General features: G+C 42.5%; 1 protein-coding gene across 1 annotated transcript in view; it reads right to left on the bottom strand.

Moving 5' to 3' along the window:
* Positions 1-24568, bottom strand: part of LOC111239764 (potassium channel subfamily K member 10-like) — a 71795-nt gene extending 47227 nt beyond the window's left edge. Inside the window, exons 1-2 of the mRNA XM_022769673.1 lie at positions 24269-24568; positions 17957-18342 (exon numbers count right to left, since the gene is read on the bottom strand). Coding sequence (XP_022625394.1) covers positions 17957-18342; positions 24269-24323 — 441 coding nt within the window. The 5' untranslated portion in view covers positions 24324-24568. The remainder of the gene's footprint in view (positions 1-17956; positions 18343-24268) is intronic.
* Between the last annotated feature and the right edge of the window lie 539 nt (positions 24569-25107).

A 25107-nucleotide genomic window follows, 5' to 3' on the forward strand; every position in this document is an offset into this window, starting at 1 on the left:
AAGCAAATATCAAGTGCTCTCGGGACGTGATGACGCCGGCGTGCAGGTTGGCGTAGTAGTCAATTTGCAGGCGGTTATCGGTCTTAAAATAAAATAGCAGCTCAAATAGATGGTGACCCACCAAACAGTCGGAGCATGGCAGACAAAGACAATGTTGGTGGCACGGATGATACCCCTAATTGGGCTTGCCATTTGCTCTCTGAAATGCAAATTATTAAAGACACCTGCACCACAAGATTTGACTGTTTGGATAAGGTTATTTAACAGCTGAAAAAAGATTCAAAGGCCACCATTCACAGAATCAACAACGCGGAGATGCGCATCAGCTCCATGGAGGAACAAGCCATTTCACAAGGGAGCAAAGTTGGAGATCTGTGTAAAGATGTTAAGGCTCTCCAAAAAAAATCACTGGATCTGGAAGCCAGGAATCGAAGAAATACTAGCCGGCCTGCCTGAGGGATCGGAGGTCGGTGGCATGACCCTGCTACTTGAAAAAATTATTCGACAAATCCTGGGGCACAGTGACACAGAACCAGTACCTGCGATTGAACGTGCCCACCGTACGCTGCGTCCCATCCCGGACCGGATCGAAATATTATTATGCGTTTTCTCAGATGGAAGGACAGAAATGAAGTGATGAAAGCAGTGTCTGTTAAAGGCAAACTGACATGGGAAGGAAAACAACTTCACTTGTTTCAGGACTTTCCCACTGTTTGTGGGAATGCCCTGCAGTAAACTCCCTCTGGTCTGAGGTAACAAATGCTCTCTCAGAGATCCTCCAGGTTGTTGTCAATAAAAGTCCCACTTTGTGTATACTAGGAAATAAAATAGATGAATTACCTGCAAAGAAATTTAGATTAAAGTTAGAAGTGGAAAAGTATCTAAGAAACACGTATTCAAATTTTGAGCGGAATAGAGTAGTAGGCCTTCCACCTGACATGCCACCATTAGGGAAGATAGATCATGAGATGGATGTTAGACCACCCAGGTGGAAGGAGGTTGAGGAGGTAGTCAGGTGTGCAAAGGCTTCTTCGGCCCCAGGGCCGAATGGAGTCCCCTACCGGGTTTATAAAAGCGCACCTGATATCCTAAAGTTTTTGTGGAGACAATTAAGAATAGTTTATTCCCAGAGCATGGCGTAGGGCAGGAGGTGTTTTTATTCCAAAGGAGAAGGAATCCTCAGACCTGAGTCAGTTTCGATTGATCTCTCTCCTAAATGTAGAGGGGAAGATCTTCTTTAGCGTAGTCGCACGGAGATTAGCTAGTTATTTAGAAATGAATAGCTTAATAGATACTGCAGTACAGAAGGCAGGAATACCAGGTTTTGCAGGGTGTTTAGAGCACACTAGCATGATTTGGCATCAAATTCAGGCAGCCAAAACAGAGAAAAGGGACTTGCATGTCATATTTTTGGATTTAGCAAATGCGTTTGGTTCAGTGCCACATAGCCTTATTTGGGAGGCATTTGATTATTTTAGAGTGCCTGGAGTAGTGGTTAATTTAGTAAGGTCGTATTTCCAGGATATTAGACTATGCTTAAGTACAGCAGGCTTTACAACAGGGTGGCAGAGGCTAGAAATAGGCATTATGGCAGGGTGCATGATTTCTCCATTGGCATTCACAATGGCGATGGAGGTAATCATTAGAGCTTCTAAGTGGGTTGTAGGTGGAGAGAGGCGGCAGGATGGGATGCGCCTTACACCAATTAGGGCCTACATGGATGACATGACGTTGATAACTACAACGGTGCCATGTATGAAAAGAGTACTTGAGAGACTTAATAAAAACTTAAAGTGGGCTAGTATGAAAATCAAGCCTAGTAAGTCTAGAAGTATCTCAATAAGTAGAGGGAAGTTAAGTGATAGGAAGTTTGTAATAGACGAAGAGGAAATTCCAATAATTAGGGAAAAATCAGTAAAGAGTCTAGGTAGGTGGTACAAGGCAGACTTGAATGACGTAGAACAGGTAGTGCAGTTTTGGAAAGATGTTGCTGAGGGACTGGATAGAATAGATAAATCAGGGCTTCCAGGAAAGTTGAAGTTGTGGTGTCTGCAGTTCGGGTTATTTCCCAGGTTGATGTGGCCACTGTCCGTATATGAGATTCCATTATCTGCTGCAGAAAAAATTGAAAGATTAGTTAGCTTTTACATGATGAGATGTTTAAGTACGGTGGCACTGTATGGGAAAGGCATACTTCAGCTCCCAGTAACTAGTCTAGTGGAGGAGTTTAAATGTACTAAGGTTAGGACAGAGCTCCTGTTATCTGGGAGTAAAGATGTGGTAGTTAGTAAGGTGGTTCCAAACCCAATCAAGTGGAGAAAATGGAATCCAAGAATGGCAGTGCAGGAAGCGGAAGCAACGCTCAGGCATACAGAGATTGTGGGTAATGTCCAAATAGGCCGGGGAGGCTTGGGGCTTGGCCCAGGCAAACCGGTCTGGAGTAGAGCAGGTCCCAAAGAGAAGAGAAAGCTAGTTGTGGAGCAGGTTCGTAGACAGGAGGAAATATTAAGGGGTGCAAAGGCAGTGGCCCAGGCTAAGCAGGGACAGTGGTTGAATTGGGAAGGTGTAGACAAGAAAAAGCTTAGCTGGAAAGAGCTGTGGAGTATGGAGGAAAGTAGTATTAGATTTTTGATAGGGGCAACATATGATGTATTGCCAACTCCCCAGAACCTAAAACTCTGGGTAAATGGAGACCCGCTATGTTCATTGTGTTCAGGTACTGCAACTTTAAAGCACATTTTGTCAGGCTGTAAGGTTAGTCTGTCGCAAGGCCGGTATACGTGGCGACATAACCAGGTTTTAAAAAGCTTAGCTGCAGGAATTGAAGATTTACGGAGGCAGGCAAATTTAGGAGGGTCTAAAATAAAGAGAGTTGCAATCAAGTTTGTTCAAGAGGGAGAGAAAGTTGGTAAGACAGCAAGGAGGCAAGGCAGCTTAGAGGATGCTTGTGATTGGGAAATGCAGGTAGATTTAGGAGGAAAGCTTGTTGTTCCCCAGGAAATAGCCAGTACAAAGCTAAGGCCTGACATAGTCTTGTGGTCTAGGAGTAGAATGAGAGTATATTTCATAGAGCTGACTGTTCCGTGGGAGGCTTCAGTTGTAGAAGCATATGAAAGGAAAAAGCTTAGGTATGTAGAGTTAGGGGCAGAAGCAGAGCAGCGAGGATGGAAAGTTAGGATTTGTCCAGTGGAAGTAGGATGTAGAGGATTTGTAGCAAGGTCTGTTGTCTCTTTGGTTAGGGAGTTAGGAGGAAGTGGACAGAGTGTGAGGAAAATAGTACAGGACATGTCAGATGAGGCAGTAAGATCCAGTCAGTGGATTTGGATGAGAAGAAATAATGCTAGCTCGGGGCCCAGCAGGGGGAGCACTTAGGATAGACAGACCCTTAAGAGAAGCAAGGAAGAAATCCAGGAAGAGGAAGTGTTTTTAAGTGGGGGGTGTGGCCTGTGTGAGCCTCTTTGAGACCATGTGGTTAGTCCAAGTGAGTTGGCCTGTATTGTTTGTTTGTATTGTTTTGAATTGGTTTGTAGTGTGTCTTTGACTGTTTAGGTGAGTTTGTTTGTTGTAGGTGAGTTGTAGGGTGAGTTGTATTGTCTTGGAGAGTGGGGGAGTAGGGGGAGGTAGAGCACAGCCTAATCAGGTGGGGGAGAGTTTAGCCCAACAAGGCATCTCTCCCTGACTCTACCTCCCTCATTCAAACTGGCCGCCACTTTCTGGGAAAAAACAAACAAAAAAAAAACATCTAGTCCTACACAACAGAACAGAACTGTTTAGGGGAGTTTTTGTTTGCTGAATCTGCTACAATATACAATATATGTATGAATATACATACATACATATATTTCAAAAAATAAAACAATGAAAAAAACAACAAAAATGTTGACAAAACCCCAAAAGATCACAGTACAGACAATATCTGTTATATGCAGGAATAACAGTCCAAGGTGTTACTGTAATGTGGTTGTTGATGATTGATGAGGCCAGATGCAGAAGCAAAAGCAGGTGCTGGTCCAACATTGGGGATGACTGGAATTCTGGTCCTGACACATACAAACATGTGATAGGACAATTTGTTTAGATCATACAAGTTCCTTAAAATCAAACATGTTAGGTCTGTTTTGTGTGTTTAATATATAGTAAGGATAGATATGAATATGCAAAAAAAAAAAAAATTATTAGGCAGTGGATCCTGAACTCGCTGGTTCTGGATCAAACAGTCTCTTTGTCTTACTTTAAAGAAAAGTTACTGATGCATCTAGCTGGACAACAGCCGCAGGAACAGGCTAAATTCTGCTTACTGCTAAAATGTACAATACATTTATGCCACTTGAAATGTTTGTCATTACGGTTTGTTATTTGCTCTAATGATACTTTTTGCTACAGACCAACATTAGATGTTACTCACCAGTCTAAAAGAAAAGTTGTGAGCTCGTCATCAAACCACATCTCTTAACTCGCCCAGAGTTGTCTCCGGCGGTGGAAAGCCACATCAAGATTTACTTGTGTTTTCTTCATTCCTTTGAACGTGGTTTCTTGTCAGAGCGGTCCTTTGGGATGGAGATAAAGATCACTTTCTAGGAGCTTCAGCCATCTATGCGTTTTTTGTGATGCTAGTCGGGAGCTTTATTTTTTTTTTGTTGCAAGCTGTAGCGTAACTTAAACTGCTGGAGGAAGCTCTTGTTCTTCATGGGACTGAGGGAAGACTACACACTACACTGACTAACACAGCATCTAGTGTCATAATGTGGTATTGCAACACGGGGTGGGATGCAGCTAGTTGGTTAGCATGCTCATTTCAGTAGATATCTATAAAATACAATAGATGGAGGTATTGGTTATGACATCATCACTGTGGCTCCTTCACATACTATTGGTAGTGTTCCTTTTTTGAACATTTTAAACTAAAATTCTGACAAGATCTTACACTTTGCACCTCTAACTTCATCTGTCCACAGCACCTGTTTCCACAAACACTCATCAATATTTTGTACTGTAGACTTCAGACGTTGACTTTTGGGATGAGGTTGCAGGTAAGGTTTCCTCCTGATGAATCTTCCATGTAGAGGGTTAGGGTTGTTGTGGATCAACACTGCACACCTGAACCTTCCTGCAGCTTGTCAGTAGTCATATGGAGGGTTTTCATTCTGGAGCCTTTCAGCTCAGCAGATCTGCAGTTTTCTTGGTCTTCCAAAGCTTGTCTTGACTTCCGCAGGTCCCTTTCCTTGCATTTCTTAATTACATTTCAGACTTCAGCATACAACAAATACACAGCATGTATGTCTCCTCAGAGGCAGAGTGATGGGTCAGAGTAGATAGTGAGTTAGTGACTTATTTCCTAAAGTATTTTACAGCACCAGGTTATATGGTAGCTGCAGTATTAAATTTTCTTTGGTCTACAGTCGGAAAAGGGGGAGCACAATTTGGACAACCAATACATATACTTCTGAAAACAGTCATTATCAGTGTAGTGTTCCTAACCACACCCACTTCATATAGAGCAAACCAAAGTCAAATTAATAATGCAACACTTAAACAAAACCATCGCAAAAGTTCTGTTATTCAGCTATAACTTGACCTGCTTAAACAGTGGAGTATATTAAGTATACTTCTCAACGAACTGCCTACACCCTTTTACATGTTTACAAGTCCAGGACAATTCTGGGTTTTCCAGCCTTAACCTTGTCAGGTAAAACACAGCTTGTTGCCTGCAGAGTGAGGTGTGCTGTGTGATGCATGCTGCCTATTGTGATCAGTTTTCATCAAATTGAGTACTGAGGGTTTTCGTTGAGGTGATTACTGATTGGTCAGTACTCTTGTCCTCCTCCAGCTGTGTGTGGTGTGGTGTCATCTGTCAGTATCAGCTGGCTGGATGATAACTTCTGGTTTTCATCCTTCTGGATTCCTCAATGCAGGTGACATCGGCTTGGCTGACCTGTCGTGGTATATTCTCTGTCAATGGACATGGCATGACCACCACCGCCTATTCCAAAAGTTACTTGGCAAATCTGCAGACCTCTCAGCAAGGCTGTTGCTTTGGGGATAATGTGGACTGTCGGTGATACGGGTGATGATATGGGTAAACCCTGATGTGCTAGCAAAGATTTCAAACTCTGAATTTGTGCTGAGGGCCGTTAGCCAATATAACAGTCTCCAGAATGGCGTGTCTGGCAAAGGTTGCTTTCAGATTGTGCATCACAGCAGAGGCTGTTGTCTTGTGAAGATCAAAATATCTGCCGGATACAGTTGAGAACCAGTTCTAAATTTTCAGAAACACCAGAATTGTACATCTCAAGTTCCTTTTATCGATGCCTGCATGTTTTCCAGAGCCAGGTGAAGTCTGAAATGTTAAGAATTGGAAGGAAAGGGACCTGTGGAAGTCAAGATAAGATTTGGAGGACCAAGAAAACCGCAAATCTGTTTCCCTTGAATGTTGACTGGCTGAAGGGTGGGCCTAGACCTCCATGACCATCTTCTTGGTCTTGGAGGTGTTCAGAAGGAGGCAGTTCTTGTCGCTCCATTCTCTGAAGGCCATTGTCAGATCCCTGTACTCCTATTCCTCCCCGTTCCTGATATGTGCCACAATAGCTGTGTCATCTAAGTATTTCTGGATGTGGCAGGACTCAGAGTTATATCTGCCATATACAGGGTGAACAGGAACGGAGCCAGAACAGTCCCCTGTGGAGCCCCAGTGCTGCTCATTCCTGTCCCTGAGACACAGTTACCAGACGTACTGTGGCCGTCTTGTCAGATAATCCATAATCCAGGACATGAAGCAGGGATCCACCCCCATCCCTTCCAGCTTGTCTTTAAGAATGGGTGGTTGGATGGTGTTAAATGCACTTGAGAAATCAAAGAACATAATCCTCATACAACTACCTGGTTCATCCATGTAATAATGGGCCCGGTGGAGCATGTAAAGGATGGCATCATCCACTAATATAATATACTAATATATACAAATATATTACAAAAAAACTACAAGCTATACGGACTTGCTGCCGCTTGTTGCCAGCGCATCATTAGCATATGTCTCATAATTTAAAACAATGATCATCTGGTCTCTCAGTCAAGGTTTAGTTCCAACTCTGTCACTGTCTATTGATAAATTACTGAATTGTAAATGTGGATTAGCTGAGCATATTGGACAATATGGACGCACATCTTTCAGTAAATAATATTATAAAATAACCATCATGTGTTCAGCCAGAAATCAATAAAGAATTGGACCGATAAGCAGAATCGATAATGGCATTGGTATCAATAAAATCTTATCGATTCCCATCTCTAGGACTGCTTTGCCATGCTGTGCATGTCAGAGAGCCCAGGGGCAAACTAGTAGGTAAGTATGCTCAGGACTGTTTCCAGCTGACCTTTGTCTCTGGTGGCTCCTTGTCTCTCACAGCTGGGGTGGGCCAGCTAACCTCAGTGATACAGATCATGCTCTTCTCTGGGTTGAATTTAACTGCCCACTCTCTGGAGTGCTGCAGCAGAGCATGGAGGTTTTTTTCATGCTCTTCTTAACTTGCTGTAGATGAGGACATTGTTGACTATCGCCATGACTACCTGCAGACCTTCATATGTCTCATTGACTTTCTGTTGAAACTCATCTTGGACAGATGCCAATCTAAAAGATAGGTAGAGAAATCAATCCTGCCTTGACACAGTGTTGAGTGAAGTCAACTCCTCTGTGATCTGGAACAGATAGAGAGGGCTAAAGAGATATTCATCTGGCTCTGGATCCTTGACTGTGGCTGAGGCTTACACCTGGGAGATACTGCCTGCATTGCATGTGTTGAAACGAAGACCAAGATCTGAAGCCGTCACACACACATGAAGCAGGTGTGTGTTCCAGGGATAAACCTGGAGCAGCTGCTGGCACTTCTCCAAGCTGTGTGTTATCCGCTGTTCTGTCTCTCATGTCACCATGAAATCTCTTTCATGTAGGTAGAAGAACCACAGCTCAGGCTCCACCAGTGTGGGATACTGAAGACCTTCAATTATAGTTAAATAATAATAAAATAATAATAATGACAATATAAGCTGATTTGTTTATATTTTTACAGTTCCTCACTGTTCACACCTAGGGGTGACCCCCCCCCCCCCTACAGACCTCACTGGCCAGCCAGTATGGGTCAGCATGTGACATGTGACCCCCTAGGGTGTCACCAAACAAAACCAGATCTCTTGTCCCTCTTCTCGCTCTCTTCTCTTTTTGGCTTGCTCTGGAGAGCAGCTCCTGCTCTTTCCTCTCAGCTCTTCAAAGGGCAACAAGGCCCCAGCCCAGGTCAGCCCTGCTACCTGAGAAACCAGCTCTCTCGCCGGCCTACTCACAGCAGCCTGCAAACACTCTTCTCAACAGTAGCGACCTGCCTCGCATTAACTTAGAGTGAACCAAGTTCTCTTCAGAATCAGCAGCTACGACACAAGGCCAGCTGATTTTCCAAGCAACAGCGTGGAACAGCTAATTCTGTGAGGAGAACAAAGGAGATAACAGCAAAGCAACACAGCCAGACAGGACTTTACTCCACCAGGAAGCCTCCCAACTCACTGGACTTTACAACAACACTGGAAAGGACCTCTTTGTTTGTTCCAAGAACTGGGTAACGTTAACTGACTGGGCCTAACCTTTCCCAGCACAGCATAGCACAGCACAGTAGTAGAAGTCTTAACTTTGTTATTGTACTTGTTGATTGATGTCTTGTTGTTGTAATGTTGGCTTAGGTTGTGGTCAGTCATACAGTTAATCGGGTAATCGTATGTTCAAACACATAGTAGTATGTCCCAGTTCTAGAACCTGCATGAAGCTAGCCACCTCCCTCTAACCTGGTACCTTTAGATTACATGAGCTAGGCTAACAAAGAAACTCACACCTTCCCTCCCACGCACACCAGGTGGCCTCAGCGGCCATTTTGAGTAGTTTCTTTGTTTACCGCCATCTTGTGTAGTCTTCTTTGTTCAGGTCATGTGGTCACAGTGATCACTTTCAATCAGCCATCTTGCCTTTGTCTGTGTCCCCACAGACACACACACATACACCTACACACACACATACACACACCTGTATATACTAGATTAGACATTGTGTTTTTACTCCATTGTAAATAAATGTCTTTAAGTATAACTACTGGTATGTTTAATGTTGCACAAGCGTGAATATTGCCAACCTCTACTTTGTAGAATTCCAATCCTTCAACTTTAACCTACTGTTGATATGGTAATTTGGTTATAGTTAGTAAGCTAATTGTTAATCAGAGTTCCAGATTAATGGTAATAAATTGAGACTAAAACCATATTGGCTATTTTGCCTATTAGTTTAGGCTGGTGCCCTGAGGACTTTAATTAATTCTAAGGTTATTATTTAATATTTATATTTGTAATATTAATATTTTCTTAATTTATGATAGCAAATAAATTGATAGACAACCAAAATCCAACATATTTGGTGTCCAGCTCATGAGGTAGAGCTCAGACCCAACAGGTCGTTCTACATGTTGACCAGAAAGCATGTACTGGAATGCACTGCCACAGCAACTGGTTCACATCCATCCAAAAGACACATCCATGTCCCTATCATTCCCAGACATAGGAATTTCCGGTGTTTCTCTTTCAGATGGCTCCAGGTTCAGACAACCTCATACCTTTCTGTTTTTTTCTGGACCGATGCACATTCTCCAAATCCATGGAGTTGTCCTGGAGCCATCACATAGGCAGGGCATCAAAGTTTCATCATGAGACATTCAGCTGTCTCCACCTCAACCCTAGGGCAAAGAACTGACTGTCAACTGCCTCGATCAATGCAGTCGTACCTGTCACATAGTGGAAACCCACTCTGCTTGACTGCTGGAGACGACCATGTGAACCTGTACTCCATCAAAGCCATAGAGTATCTTTCAGACAAGCAGAATGGAGCTGTGGACTGGGTGTGGCAGGGAGGTCGATGGCAGAGCTGAATCCCACACTGGCTAAGATGTTGTGAGACAAGTTAGGAAGAACAGAGGTGGATGTTTTCATGTCACACAAAAATTCACAGTGGGCACTGTGGTTCTCCATGAGTGCACAGGAAAACCCTCCACCACTGGGGATGCATTCTTTCATCACCCATGTCCCAAGACTCTCTTCTACTCCTCTCCCATCCCATCCTATCCGATTATTCTGGGGCACATCACGGTTTAATGCATCAATGCTGTTGGGCGAGCCTTGATGGAAGCTTCTGTGGCACAGAGAGCATTCATGTCACAGCATATAACAATCGTCCCTCTGCCACCCCAACAGCCTGTTGTAGGTGTGTCATTTGTGTGGTGGCTGGTTAGCTCAGTTGGTTTAGTATGGTGCTGCCATCACACAGGCAGCAACACCACCAGTTTTTCACAGGTAAAGCTTAAATGTTTTTTTTGTACTAGGGAGGGCAAAGGCTGTACAGTACTGCTGATAGGTTGTGCACCACTTACAAAGTTTGTGAACTGGGGTGCTCAGTGCTTTTGGATCAGTGGGTTATTGACCACATTCAAAAGGATTTTGGAAAAGAATCTGACTGCACTTTCACTAGTTTTTTTTAAGCTAACTTGCATGGAGGATAAATCCTCCAAACAAACAGGATTTAAAAGGTTTGAATTAGATATCATGAAAGAAAAATATAAATATAAATAAATATATGAAATATATATACAATTAAATAGAAATAAGGAACTAAGCAGGGGATCAGAATAAATCATATTCAGACATATATGTATGTAATAGGAGCTTTTGACATTTCTATAAAATTGTTAAGTAGAGAAAATTTATTTTTAGTTTTACACAATGAGAGGGGATTTAGTGAAATAACATTTGTGTATAGACTATAGTATTTAGTTATGATGATGATATTCAATATGCTTGTTCTTCATGATGACTCTTAACTGGATTTAAAGAAGATAAATCTATATTTATGGATTTGGGCTTCAGTCGATCAGACAAGGATTTCCATACATTTTGGATCGTGTCACAAACATAATACAGCTTTTCTGTTGTTTTTACAATGGTGCGTCACTTTAAATGTTGCTGCAGCAAGGAAGTGTGGGACCGCATTTCTCCTTTCCTTTGGTAAAGGAAGGTCCAGTGTTTCCTATACTAAAGGAGATAAGATAGGAAGCACTGAAGCTCCTTTCCTTATCATTTAGAGAAATGGACCAGCTCTTATCATGGCTGCCACTCACATACTTCAGCTCATTTCATTCAGTAAAGAACCTTCCAAGAAAAATAGACTTTTCATCCACAGCCTCAGACTTCTTCCAGGTCTTCTTAGACAAGTTTGCATTTCTGGAAACCAACAAGCATTGGCGGATGTAGGGTCATTTGGGTCAATTTAAAAGGATAGGATACATAGTGTCAGGTTAGCCAATGAGAGCTCTACCAGCCAATTACCAGACTGCGAAACTGCCATCTCTCTAGCCATACTAATTGGCAGGGAATGGTTAAAGAAATTATGTTACACAAATAATGATAAAATGCATTAAGTGTAATGAAGGTTTTTACAACAAGGAGATGTACCTCTACTGAGGGTTGTGAATATTTGTATTAACTCTCATCACTATTTGTAGGATTCATCATGTTGAGACTACAAAGGAATAAAAAATCATTAGGAGGGCAGTATGATGCAGCCAGGAGGATCCTGTGACAGCTTTGTAGTCCATTGTCAGGTGATGGCTTTTCAGAACACTTAAGACATGGTGAGACAACATAACTAGTTTGTTTCAAGCATAGTGAAAGCATTTCATGTCCTCTAGTTAATCTGTGACTTGGACCTAAGTGGTCTTGATTTTCAAAATATTTCTGCTGTTGTTGCCACCATCCCTGGACTAAATGATAAATTATTAATTTCTTGGCAGAAACTTTCAGGACCTAAAGACTTGATTTAACCTTTCAGCTAAAATATGTGCAGTTATCAATGTATATATCAGTTTTGGGGTTAGCAGGTGTATGGCATCACCGCAGACAGAGAGTGCTTTTACTAAGCTTAAGATAAGAGTCAGGTTTAAATGCACGGGTGCTTAGAGGATGCTGTTGCGCAGAAAAAAACACAATACTGCACTGCAGCAGTCACACAACAGTAAACACATGAGATTTCTGTCTTTTAAATGAAGGCCCTTAAAAGTGCTAAACTGCTTGTTTTAACATTGTTTTACTGCATGTGATGTGGCAGCATAGCAGCTTTCAACATGATCTTGTGAAAAGTGAGTATCAGCAGCTGCACTCAGCCCGTCTCCCTGCAGCCTGCAGCTCAATCTACAACACATCTTTTCCACAGAGGGAATTGATCTGATACCTGATAGCTCTCTGGGTTTTGCCCATTTCCCTACTTTGCCTAAACAAGATTAATGAACACCACAGAGCTTGCTTTTAGAACTAAGTCATGCAATTACAGCACTCCCATCCAATTGTGGCATATGTGAGAACTGTTATTTACAGAGGTTGGCAGGTCTACAATGCAGCTCTGGGTTTTTTTGTTTCTCTTGTGTGCCACTTAATGTGTCAGTGAAATGGAACTGATACTAATCCACAGCAGCTCTCCAGTCTCTGCTGCAGCAGCTGTACATTATTCTTAGCATTACACTACCATTAGCATACAGGGTTTCACTGTTGTCCATGCGAAATCACTGGGTGTTAACTACGCTGCTTTATGAGTGGCTGTGAGCATTTGGCCATGAAAAGCCCTGGTGTTGGCTGCTACTGCACAAGTCAGATTAAGATCTGTTTCTGAGATCTGGCTTCATGTTCTCTTGCATTAATCATCAAGGTCTGCCAACTGGTAGTTAATAGAAACCTTGTTTCCAAACCATTTTCTCAAATGGAGTGTGAGAGGTTTGGCAACTAACAGCCAACCTAACCACTGTGGAGTACTTCAGCTTCCTGGGCACCATCATCACACAGGACCTAAAGTAGAAACTGAACATCAGCTCCATCATCAAGAAAGCCCAGCAGAGGATGTACTTCTTGTGGCAGAAGAAGTTCAAACTGCAAAAGACAGTGATAGTGCACTTCTACACTACCTTCCTCACCTCCATCACCCCCTGGTGCACAACTGCCACTGCCAAGGACAGCAGCAGACTGCAGTGTATCATTCACTCTGCTGAGAAGGTGATTGGCTGCAATCCGCCATCCCTCCAGGACCTGTACACCACAAGGACCTGTACATCACAAAGACCTATTCACCTTCAGGACCTGTATACCTCTAGGACCTGTACACTTCCAGGACCTGTATAGCTTCAGGACCTGTACACCGCCAGGACCTGTACACCTTCAGGACCTGTACATCTCCAGGACCCTGAGGCGATGGGCAAAAATACCATAATCAACTTTCATCATGTCATAATTCAAGTGGTCTGAGGCAAAACCAGATGCCTGTACCACCTCTTGGATCTGTTTGCAGATGTAGAAAATCTAGCCTGTGATGGGAGACTTTGGCTAATCAGAGCTTTTCAGAGAGAGAGAGTTACTATTGGCTGTTCTAAAGATACAGATGTTTGTGCACGTCCCTTCAGATGGATACATGTAAGTATCCGTGTGGCAGTATCAGTGAAGTGTTTCAGAGATGGAGAGGACCTGCTGTTCTTGTGTTGGTAGATTTCCCATGAACTCAGTGTATGTGGCTGTGGTATGTGGCTGTATTAATGTTGTTGACAGTTTAGCCTTCTGCTAACAGCAGCCAAAGGCTCATGGCTGTGTTGCTCGTGTTGTTTATGAATCGTATGCCTATGATTTGAGAGCTTCAGGAGGGCGGCTGTACTTTCAATCAACAGTCCTTGTATTGTGCAGAACTACATTTCACAGTTATTAGTAGGTGGATTAGTTACAGTCAAAGCTTCAGTCTCTTTAGTATTACAGTATAGTAACACAGATATCCACTTGATTGATCCAACTCTGTCACATATTAACCACATGTCATCAGTGAAATACATTTTTACCATCACTTAAATTGAAACTGTGTGAACAGTGTTTCCCCTACAATTTTTTTCAGCAGCTATGCTGTTGTGCCAGTGTCCATGAGGATGTGACGCACTTAAATAGGCAACATGTAAGCACCATTTTTATTTACTCCATTCTGTATAGGCATTTGTACATCAAAAGACTCATCTGAAAACTTAAACATAATTTAACTATCAAGATGTGTGTGTACAGGACAAATTTGAGTTTAGTCGAAGCTTGTACCTGACGTTCACTTACTAGACAAGTAAGTGAGCTAGTAATATCACTGCAGCTAAGTCAGGTAGCTTGCCTTACCCTGTGGAGCGCACTAGCTGAGCTGTAAATACTAACAGATGATCTGAACACTGGACATGCAGGTAGCAATGACAAGCAGCTAATTAATGTGACTTCCTATGAATATACTGTAGCTAACGTTACATAGCAGCCCAAAAACATACTGTTAACGCTAGCCTTTCTTGGGGAGATGTTTGCTTCTCTTCACTTTTCCAGCAGTTGGGTAAACAACATACAAGTTTTCTTGGTCTTGAGAAGCTGCAGCATCCGTTAACTGACATACTGCAGCCCATACTGTACATTTACTGCGATATTGACAACTTACTGCTAACCTTTTCCTCTGCTCTGCTCGCATTCACCACTTCACTGTCACTTTTCTGCCCCTTACTTGTTACACACTGCCCTATTTCCTAAAGGAGCTATGCTACTCTAAGGGTATCAACAATTCCAAGATAACGTTGGGTGTTGCTGTGCTCACACAGTGTGTGAGTGAAAATCATTAGTAGCATGTTGATATTAATGATTGTGTGAAATTTTAGTGGCGGTGCTCAAAATCAGGCAGCAGCAAGAGGCTGCTGAGTGAACATAGGGGAAACACTAGAAAAGAAAGAACGATTACAGCGATAAAAACTGCTGCAATATCTGTACAGAATGGCCACCTCACTTAAAAATGTAAACTTGTCCTTTACTGTGGTCGCCCAACAGACCTGACCACAGTGAAGGACAGGTTGAGACAGTGAGATACATATTTGCCTGTAAAAAGTTGATAGATTGCTGTGGTGGTCTCTTTTTTATGCTTCTAAAAGACAAGGCTTTTAAAACAGCAAGTGTTAAGTCCAAAAAATATTTGGCAATAATTTCAATATTTCTGTTTCAAAATAAGAGCCCTATCAATATAAACGGACAATCGAAATGAAACACAACAGTACATGTAATCTGCTTGCTACATCCCACCATTCTGGGTGTTGTATGAAACTATAAAAGCTAACTTTTTCCAGTGATAGCAAGCAAAGCATAACCAGCTCATGTCAGCCCCAAAGCAAACACTGGGCCAAACTTCTTATTTTACAGTCCACATCTCAAATTTTGGGTTTATGACTAAATATTCCATCAAATACCAAAGCGATTCTAATCAAAAGTAATGAATATTGTTTCCTTACCCTTTCAAGGTCATTTTGAATCTATCCATACCATTCTCCAGTCCAGTTGGCCGAGATGGGGACCTGGATAGCAGAGACTGAGCCCCAAGCCATCTAGCGCATGTTTGGTGGTACTGCCGTTTAAAAATACAGCACTATCGTTTTCTACATCTCGCAATGTTTCAAATGGTATGTCACACTCCTATGAGACTTGCTTCCTCGCGATACCACATCCAAACATAAGTACAAGAGACTTTCATCCCAGATTGGGATTTTACACCAATTCAACTTTTACTGTATTTTGAACTTTGTATATAGTATGTTTTATGTTTATTTTTCACTTTATAGCAATTTAGATTCCCTGGAAGAGATTCAGAGGCAAAGTGGAGACAAAATTATACAATTTGGGTTTTTTTTTTTTTTTACACACAATGGTAGTGCACAATGGTAGAATCTGATGATGCACAGGGTAAATGTAATGGCTAAGTGTTGCATTGTGTGCACATAGTACTCCTGTAGTGGAAATCATTTTTATTTTCTAGACAGATTTCCTTTCAAGAGGTAAAAAACAACCCTTTGGCACACTTTAGGTAATAATAATAATAATAATACATTTTATTTGGCAGCGCCTTTCACAGCACTCAAGGACACTTTACAGAAGATTAAAAACATAATAAAAATAATAGTCTGTGAATGTTCTCATTCGTCCAGGTCATAGTTATCTCTCTCTCAAATTAAATCGAAGGCAACTGGACTTGTATTTGTCTGTGGAAGACGTTTCGCCTCTTATCCAAGCGGCTTCATCAGTTCATCATGTATTGGTCTCTCTAGTCCGCACTTCTTGGTCAGACTAGTGCGGACTAGAGAGACCAATACATGATGAACTGATGAAGCCGCTTGGATAAGAGGCGAAACGTCTTCCACAGACAAATACAAGTCCAGTTGCCTTCGATTTAATTTGAGAGAGAGATAATAAAAATAATAAAAACAACAGACAGTTAAAACTGTCCAAGTGGCTATCCAAGTGTCCAAATGGAGAGTCCGCCTGGCCCCATCCCTACTATAACCTTTGTAGAATTTGTGTACTTTGTGGTACTTCTACCTAAATTGGTACAGTTGTAGTCATGAAGTTGCTAATTGAGATAAGTGGCATCCCATTGCATGGGATCATTGTTATAATGCTCTTGTCTAATTTAAAATAAATTTTAGGTGAAGAAAAAAATTTAAAATTAATTTTTCCTTTGGTTTATCAAAATTTACTCTCCTATAGTAACAGTCACGATGTTACTGACACATGGAATAAATTCTCTGAGGTCTTACCTATCCATAGTGACCAAGTTTTTGCATATGGACCTGATAGTTGTGGAGCTGTTCTTGATCTATTTTGGGTATGTCTGTCTAGGCAAGGCACACCCCCAGCATCCTTAGGTCTCAAGAGGTTAAAACTGGCCTTAGCTAGTGAGGACCTCAATGATCTATAAACTAGGAAAGATTTGTATCAGTGTCCAATCAGAGGTAACTATGAACACAAGAGTGGCATCACAAGGTACAACATCCTTCCTTAAGTAAAGCCCCTTTTCCACTGGCCAAAAAACTTGCTAAGACCTGCTAACATCAGGCTTTTGTCGACAATGGACAAGGCTGTCTACTCTGGGGGTATATATCAGCTCCGGCTCCAGCTCTGATCGACTCTAATCAAGACTGATGTAAACACAACACCCAGGTGAACATGGTAATTTCAGCCTCTTTTCCTTCTATGACACTATGATACAGACACTGTAAACACACCTGTCACCTGCCCAGCACGGTGCTGTTAAACCAGAAACACTCCAGCTACACTGCACATGGGGATGAAAGAGTGAGCTGCTGCCCCGAAAGTTTTAAAAACACAAAATCACTGAATTACCCACATTCAAAGAACCTAATCATTTTGGTTGAAAAGGGGTATGATAATAACAGGGTAACAGTCTGAAGAGGAAGGATATGTTGAACTTACCTGATAATACTTCAGGTAATTATTAAAGAGTAATAAAGGTCAGATATGACCACCACATTACGTTGTTACAATATTCACTCTAAGCAAGTCATATATTGCAAAATCAAGTCTGCTTTAGCATCTGTGTTTAAGCTAGAACATTTTAAGGAGGGTTGAGCAGGTGGTGCATCTTCCAACAATCACTTATTTTTTCTTTTCAGTTCATGTATCATTTATTTTTTTGATCAGTAAAAATCATCACGTAACACTTAGTTTTTCTTTATCTCCAAAACCCAGACAGTTCCAGTTCATCAGCTAACCGTCTTCGGCTCAGCAGAGCTTAAGTTAATCCACACAAATCATCTCAGGCAATATTATTTTCAGATTCACACAACTTCAAGGAGTTTCAAGGATGTATGGGATAGGAGTCATTAAAAATGTTCAGTGTGTTTTGTATTGAGTTCCAGGGTGGCAGGCAGAGTGTGGAGTATGTGTGGAGTATTATTGGCAGCTGATCAATATGAAGCTCAGGTTTCCGTGGACCTGAGTCCTCACTGGGGACCAGGTGTGAGGAAAGGTTGGAATATCGACCGGCGGCTGCTCTTACCTTGATGATGGCCTCCAGTTCATCTGGACACACACACGTGTGTTTCTGCAAGAAGGCTGCCTTCTCTGCTGTGATGGTGATCTTCTGGTTGTTTTCAAAGGGCTGTTCCAGCGCCCGGAACACCAGGCCCCCTGCCACCAGGTAAGCAACCACCACCACAAACACCGCCAGCACCGTCTTCAGTTTCATCATGGTGAAGGGAGCCGAGCCATCACCCACTACCTCCATGCTGGCCACCATGCTCGCGGGGCGGGAGGAAACAGAGAGCCGTGGCAGAGCGCAGCCCATCGGGTTCTGCATGGTGGCCACGCTGGCTTGCACCAGGCTGGACTGAAGCATGCCTGGCTGCACCTTCTTCGGGGGGACCAGGTTGGTCTGAACTGCCACTAGATAAAGGACAAATGAAAAACTCTGCTGCAACATCAGCATGATATTGTGCTGTTTCCTGCTGATGAACACTGACATGTAACAGGTGAACAGAAGGGACATCGTTATCAGTTCTGCCACTCGGTATAATAGATTTCCTGTGTATTATTGCTACATGAAAGTTCTCTCACACATTTTATCTCCCCACACACACACACACACACACACACACAAACACACACACACACAAACGCACACAGAGAGACCCTACCATTAACGATTGCAGAGAGAACCAAATGGAGCGTCATTATGATGCTGATGACATTCGTTACTACAAGTCTTTCTATGTAAGGCAAGAAACAGAAGTGATCTGTGGAAGCATCAGTGAAAGTCCTTCACATAGATGTGGAATTGCAGAGCTTTCCACTGTCTAGCTCATACTTCACCTGCCGTTGCCACAGGTATATTTTGTATGCTAGCAGCCTGGAGCCCACATGTGTTAACTAAACTATATGAACATGAGTTAACAATGTAAGCTTTAGTGATTTGCTTAAATTATGCTGTTGTAGTTTGCTACTCTGTCTCTACTTTGTTTCTTTTCTTAAAAATAACAAAAAGTATTTGGTTAATAGCTGTTACTGGGTCCGTAACAGTAGTAGTACCGTTACAATCCATCCCCGTGAACAGTGTATGATGCACATCAGAACACCCTGCACCTTTCATGTAAGCCTGAACATCAAACTTGACTTGCATCATTGCAGACAGAAAACAGAAAAATCACATTCACTTCCCAGATCAGCTGATCCCTCTTCTGTCTGCATGACGTGTGCTGTATGCTACAGGTAGAGGGTGTGCACCCTGATGTGTGGGCTGTATGCTACAGGCAGAGGGTGTTCAACCTGATGTGTGGGCTGTATGCTAAAGACAAAGGGTGTGCATCCTGATGTGTGTGCTGTATGCTGACTATGTTTAGACTTTTAGTCAAACAAAAGAAACAGCTTGGAGAACACTGGGCTTCAACTGTTTTCCGACATTTTATAAATCAAATAATTCATCCATTAATCAAGAATGTAACTGATGACATCATTAGTGATAAAATAATCAGAGGTTACAGCTCCTGGAGTTTCATTCCTAGAAAACCTTGGGAATCATATTTGGAGAGAAAATCTGAACTTATGTTTACTTACTACCTTTTCCAGAGCTTTAAATAGAGTCTCAGGATCTTCATCAGCAGGTGATTTTTTTGTCATTGTCAGTGATTCAGAGGTGGAAACAGCTAGAGAGGATTGTGAGACACAACTGAAAGCTCCAGAAAAAGCTTGAAAGTGGACCTTGAGTTAATAAATAATAGAAATGCTCCACCTAAAAGTAAAATAAAAATAATTCTGCCTCTAATCCCAGAGCTATTAATAAATGCAAATAAAATATTCTTAAACTTTCACATTTAAAATAGCCTTTTCTGTTGTCTCTTATGCTTTTAGTTTTGTGATGCAACAATAATATTCTGGTTTCACTTGACTTTAAGGGCACTTCACTTTGCTGTAAGAATGTCCACCTGACATATCAGTTCTTTTATAAAAAAAAAAAAATTAAAACAATAAATAAAACTGTTTTAACAAACTTAAAAGGGGCCTTGTCCTGGCAGCTAAGCCTTAACATGTTTTCAGATTTTTGTGCAGACACAACAGGTGATCCACATGCTCAGGTTTCAGAGCACTTCTCTGAGCTGTAAGTATGTCTCCAGCAGTGGAAAACACCCGCTCTGCAGCTACACTTGTATCTGGGACGCAGAAGGTATTTCTAGCTAGGTTAGACAGTAAGAGGGAAGCATCCTGGTGCTCCCTTCACCAACTGAGTGGATCCCCAGTAAGAGCCAAAGGCTCTACCTCTTTGTATTTCTTAATTTCATCCAGTGCCTGATCATGTACTGACATAGGTGAGTCCTATCTTTTGGGAAGAGAAAATGTCTCCGAATAAATCTGCAAGAGCACAGGTAGAGTCCTTTCTTCTCTTGCAGAGTACGGAAGAACCTGTTTCAACCTTTTCTTGTTCTGGTACATACTTCTGGTTCTTCTTAAATCAGAACATAAAATTCTACTAATAACCAAGTCCACATAGCATTCATAAATACACAAAATAACTCACAGTTGTATATCATTACATTATACTGCACAACCTGTCACAGCCTGCTGTGCTTCTCAGTGTTTTTCCGCTCACCCTTCCTCTGTCTCACTCTCCACTCTGCCACACCTCCTCATCAGCCTAACTGTCCTCACCTGTTGCCCCCAGCTGCACTCCATCTCCAATCAAGCCAGTACATATACATCCCTGGTTCACTTGTTCTTTGTATCCATGTGGGACTTTCCAGCATTCTTCTCCGGACTGTCTCTGCCCCGGTAAATGCCTGAGCCTTCTGTCCCTGACCACGAGTTCTGCCTGTGCACTTCCTGGTTCCCGTCTGCCTGTCCCTGTGGCTGTTTGGTGTTCTCCAGCTCCGACGTTGCAGCGGTCGTCTTGTGAGTATTTCCCTGCTGGTTTCCTGATCCTTCGTCTGACTCCGATTACCCGCCTGCCTGCTCCTTCCTGGTTCGTCTGCCCTGCTGACTGCTCCCCCGGTTCCGATCCTCCTGCCCCCTCGACTACGTCTCCAGCCTGCCCCCCAATAGTGCCTTTGCCCTATCCACGTACTCTCAGTTGTAAGTGTACTGACTATTTGCCTGCTGAGAGAATCAATAAAAGTCATTACCAACTGTTCACGTTTGGTTGTGCTGCAATTGGGTCATACCACACCCTGTTACACAACCTGCTCCACCAAGGTCAAGTGAAAAGGTAGTTTTGTTTTAAGGGTGAAAACACATGTAGTAAATTAAACATGAGGACCTTTTCTCATTAAGGTTAATTAACCCTCAACTGAGAAATCCGCGCCACCTGTGCTGCCACATTGGTATGGGTGTCCTGTCTTTTGTCTTCTTCCAAGAAGGTCAACGCTTTAAATCATGGATCTTGTGCTGCAGCCATGCACAGACAGGATCTGTCACTCACGAATCTCTTCCCAAGATCCCCAGATAGTGTTTTTAATGTCCCTCGTAACTGAGGAGTCTGTTGCTTGGACGTGAGCGCCGTGGGACAACTGGGCATGCAGCTGTGCTATAGAAAATAAGCATTAGGGGCTCTTCTCCTGACATTACGAGTGTTGCTTCGGGGCTTTAGCCTCATCTTCAGTAGAGGTGAGGTCCACTTAAGCAATTTCTTGGTATTTCTCTGTACCTCAGTGGAGAGTAATGCTGCACAAACTGCAGGCTGCTGCTCTAAGAAGCGCACCAACATATCACAGGTGCTATTCAATCTCGTAGCTACATCTGTCATGAGCTTGTGCTTGAGGAGATTAAGTAGCTTCTGCTTTTTGTTCAGGGCATTCAGGCTTGCAATTGTGCTTTTTGTAGTAATATTAAAAAAAAAAAAAAAAAAAAGCGAGAGAAATATGGTGGCATGTGAGAGTTACATATGACTGGATTGCTCTTGACGTACAGGCATCACATGTAATGGCAACTCTGTTTGCAGAAGAAATTGCTTTGGACTTTTTGCTTCATATCTGCATACAACTGGGAGACTGCAGTTTCTGTAATGAACCGATGAGTGGGGATTGTATAGCGTGGCTCACACTCATTAAGCAGTTGTCTGAAGCTTTCATTATCAACAACACTGTACGAGCGCAGGTCTTTACAGACAAAGCATAAAAGTGCATTTGTGATCTTCTGAGCCAGTTGGGATGTTGAGGGAAATTTTGAGTTGAAAAGTTGTCATGTGAGGACAGAGGTTGGTCATGTTGCTTGCAGTATTTTGCTTTGTTTCTGCACAGCTTGCACATTGCATGACTCATGTCCAACTCCAGACTTCCTGGTGTTTGCAAAATTCCAAAATGGTCATATCTTTGCCTTCAGTTTTGCCAGTGGTAGAGTTCTTCACTATTTATCCATGTTTGTTTTGAATTCAGATGTGTGCTGTTTGTCTTTGCTTCCACCTATTGGCTTTATTGTGCACTGCACCATAGGTGATGTTTCTTTTTCAAAACTGCTGTCAGAGTATTTGATGCTGTATCGATACAGTTGCATCTGCATCGATGCATGCATCAGCAAGGATTACGTCACAATGTATTGCCATATATATTTTTGGGCACAGCCCTAGTGTGAATGAGCCAGTCACAATTTCACGGGTGTAGTCTACGTGATACGCAGGTATTATGCCCTATACCGACTAAGAAAGCTCCAAAATTTTCCTATAACTTAAAAATGCCCAAGGATATGTAACAACATAGTTTTGTGACAGGACTGGCACTTCAGCAATTTGTTTCTGTAAAAAAAATGGATCAGGAGATCTGACTAGATTACAACTAGTGTAAGTTTAAATGTACAGCGGGTAGTTAGTCACTGTGATGAAGAAAACAGCAACATCAACTGTGTTCAGATAGAGCAGCAAAAAACACTACCAATAACAGAAACTCCAGAGGCTGGAGATGAGACACTACACTGACTGCAGCACATCAGCACGTGAACACTCACTAACTACTGTAACTGAAAAGACAAAGTAGAGGTAAAATCACTGTAAAAATATTCTCAGATAAAAGTACAAAGTGAGTGAGTTAAAATCTACTCTGAGTAAATGTGTTACACTTTAAAAGGGAAGGGGATAAACATGTTATATGGTGATAATATTTGATAAAACTATTAAATTAAAGAGTATCTTCAGGCTGCCAGGTGAATCAGTTCCCAGGTGAGAACAGCACCGAAAGCAATCTATTAATTCCAGTCAGGCACTTTGCAGCCTGTGTATACAACTGATAATTACTAATATACAATCAGTTGTCAGTGTATTAGTAACATGTAGCTAAACTGATGTTAATACAACTAATACAACATTCCTGCAGTAAATCCTCCTTCATGAAGGTTATAATGTTCAGTTTTTATTAGAAATTATTTTAGACAGTTGATTCAACTGTATGATCATTTTAGAGGATGTAGTGTGTATTACATTACACAGAGGCGTCTGTTATTTACCCTACCTTCAGTGATATAAATGGGGGGTACCCACAGTATACCCACTAAAATAAAGTAGACTATACCAATGCACAATTTTACATTTCATCATCTGTTCATTACATAATGTTATGATCCTGACCACTGTAGCACATTCAATGGCACTGGGATCTCTAACAAAAACCAGTTGACTGCTTTGATTTATGTAACCAATCAGTGTAATGTGGACAGAAAGCCCTCCTTCACACTGCTCACGTGCAGGTGCAACGATGAACGGCACGCGTCAGAAATAATAGAAATACTGGGGTGAGCAAATGAGGCTGTCCCATCTCTGTCGAAAGCCATGAACATGCACATCGCCTGTACAGGCGGTAACGAGCGGTAAACATGTCCTGCAGGTGAAGCTGCTGAGGGAGGACGTGACACACATGCAGGATTTGGGGGGCATCTCCCCAGCGGTGTATGAGGTAATGTTTCAGACCCTGTGTACATCTCTCCACTGCATCACACTCAAGCGGCAGACAGCCTCTGTTTACATCCTTCTGTCTATCCCCTGTCCGTCCTCTGAATCATGACCACATCAACACATGTTCCCGTCGTGTTCTGATGCGGCTGCACTAAACATCAGCGTGCAGCAGCTGCTCTTCCCTATTTCTCTGATAAGTCAAATTGTGGTCAGCATTAATGTTTCATTGGGAAGCCGCTGGAGTTGCTAGGAGCAGAAGACCAGGTAAAGGCGGTAAAGACTGTCCTACAGGAACAGTTTCACAGACTGCAGCATTTCATTCAAAACACGCAGTAATCACATGATATCAAAACCAACTTTCGTCACATCCATAGAATCTAATAGGGAAATAGAATCACAGTCTTGGGACTAACTGCAAAAGGATTTGAGACTAATTGACGGTCTAACCTGGTGCAGGGTTCGAGTTCCCTGGTTTTCTTGGATTCTCAGTCGGAAATTTCATCTTGATTCTGTGGCTCTCGCAGCTGCTACCAAGGAAAAGAAATGTGTCTATGGTCTCAGGGTCCTGTCGGTCGATTCCGTCGACTTAAACCAAGAGAGGGTGACGGACGGCGGGGAGTAACAACATATCATCCGCGCCGTCAGCTTCAGTTAGAGCGGCTGAGAGGCTGGTAGGATGCAGCTCCTTCTCTCTTCACCCACGGCGTTCAAGAGTGCACACCCACTGCTCGCCGCATCACCGTCTGCATCGTGTAGTAGTCAACATCATGGGCGCGCGCAGCGGGAGACGATGCCCATTGAAGAATCTAACGTTTACATTTTGCTTGATGAATTTTCTATTGTGTGTTTACGTCATGGTGCAGGATCCGCGGCTATACACCGTCAGTGATCAGGATCCACCTCCCTCCGACACAAAGCTGCTTCTGCTGCACTCCACGCCGCGGCGCACCTTCGTGTCGCGCGACTGCGTACTACAAGACACGACGTCAGTTTACTGAAAGATAACAGGTTGCCTGTAGGAGAGGAGAGAAGGAAGTGAAGCAAAGTGAAGAGAAGGAAAGAGGAGGGTAGTAGAAGAAAGAAAAAGAACAGGAGGGAAAGGAAATGAAAGTAAAGGCAGAGGAAAGGAAGAGAAAGAAAAGCAGAGGAAATGAAAGAAAAAGCCGGATAAAGGGTAAGCAGAGAAAGAGAAAGGAAAGGAAAGCAGAGGAAGAGAAAGGAAAGGAAGAGAAAGGAGTGCATAGGGAATTAAAGAAAGAGGATTGTTATTTGTTTTATGGCTCTTT

The sequence above is a fragment of the Seriola dumerili genome, unplaced genomic scaffold (assembly GCF_002260705.1).
Source record: "Seriola dumerili isolate Sdu_G_001 unplaced genomic scaffold, Sdu_1.0 BDQW01000025.1, whole genome shotgun sequence".
NCBI lineage: Eukaryota > Metazoa > Chordata > Actinopteri > Carangiformes > Carangidae > Seriola > Seriola dumerili.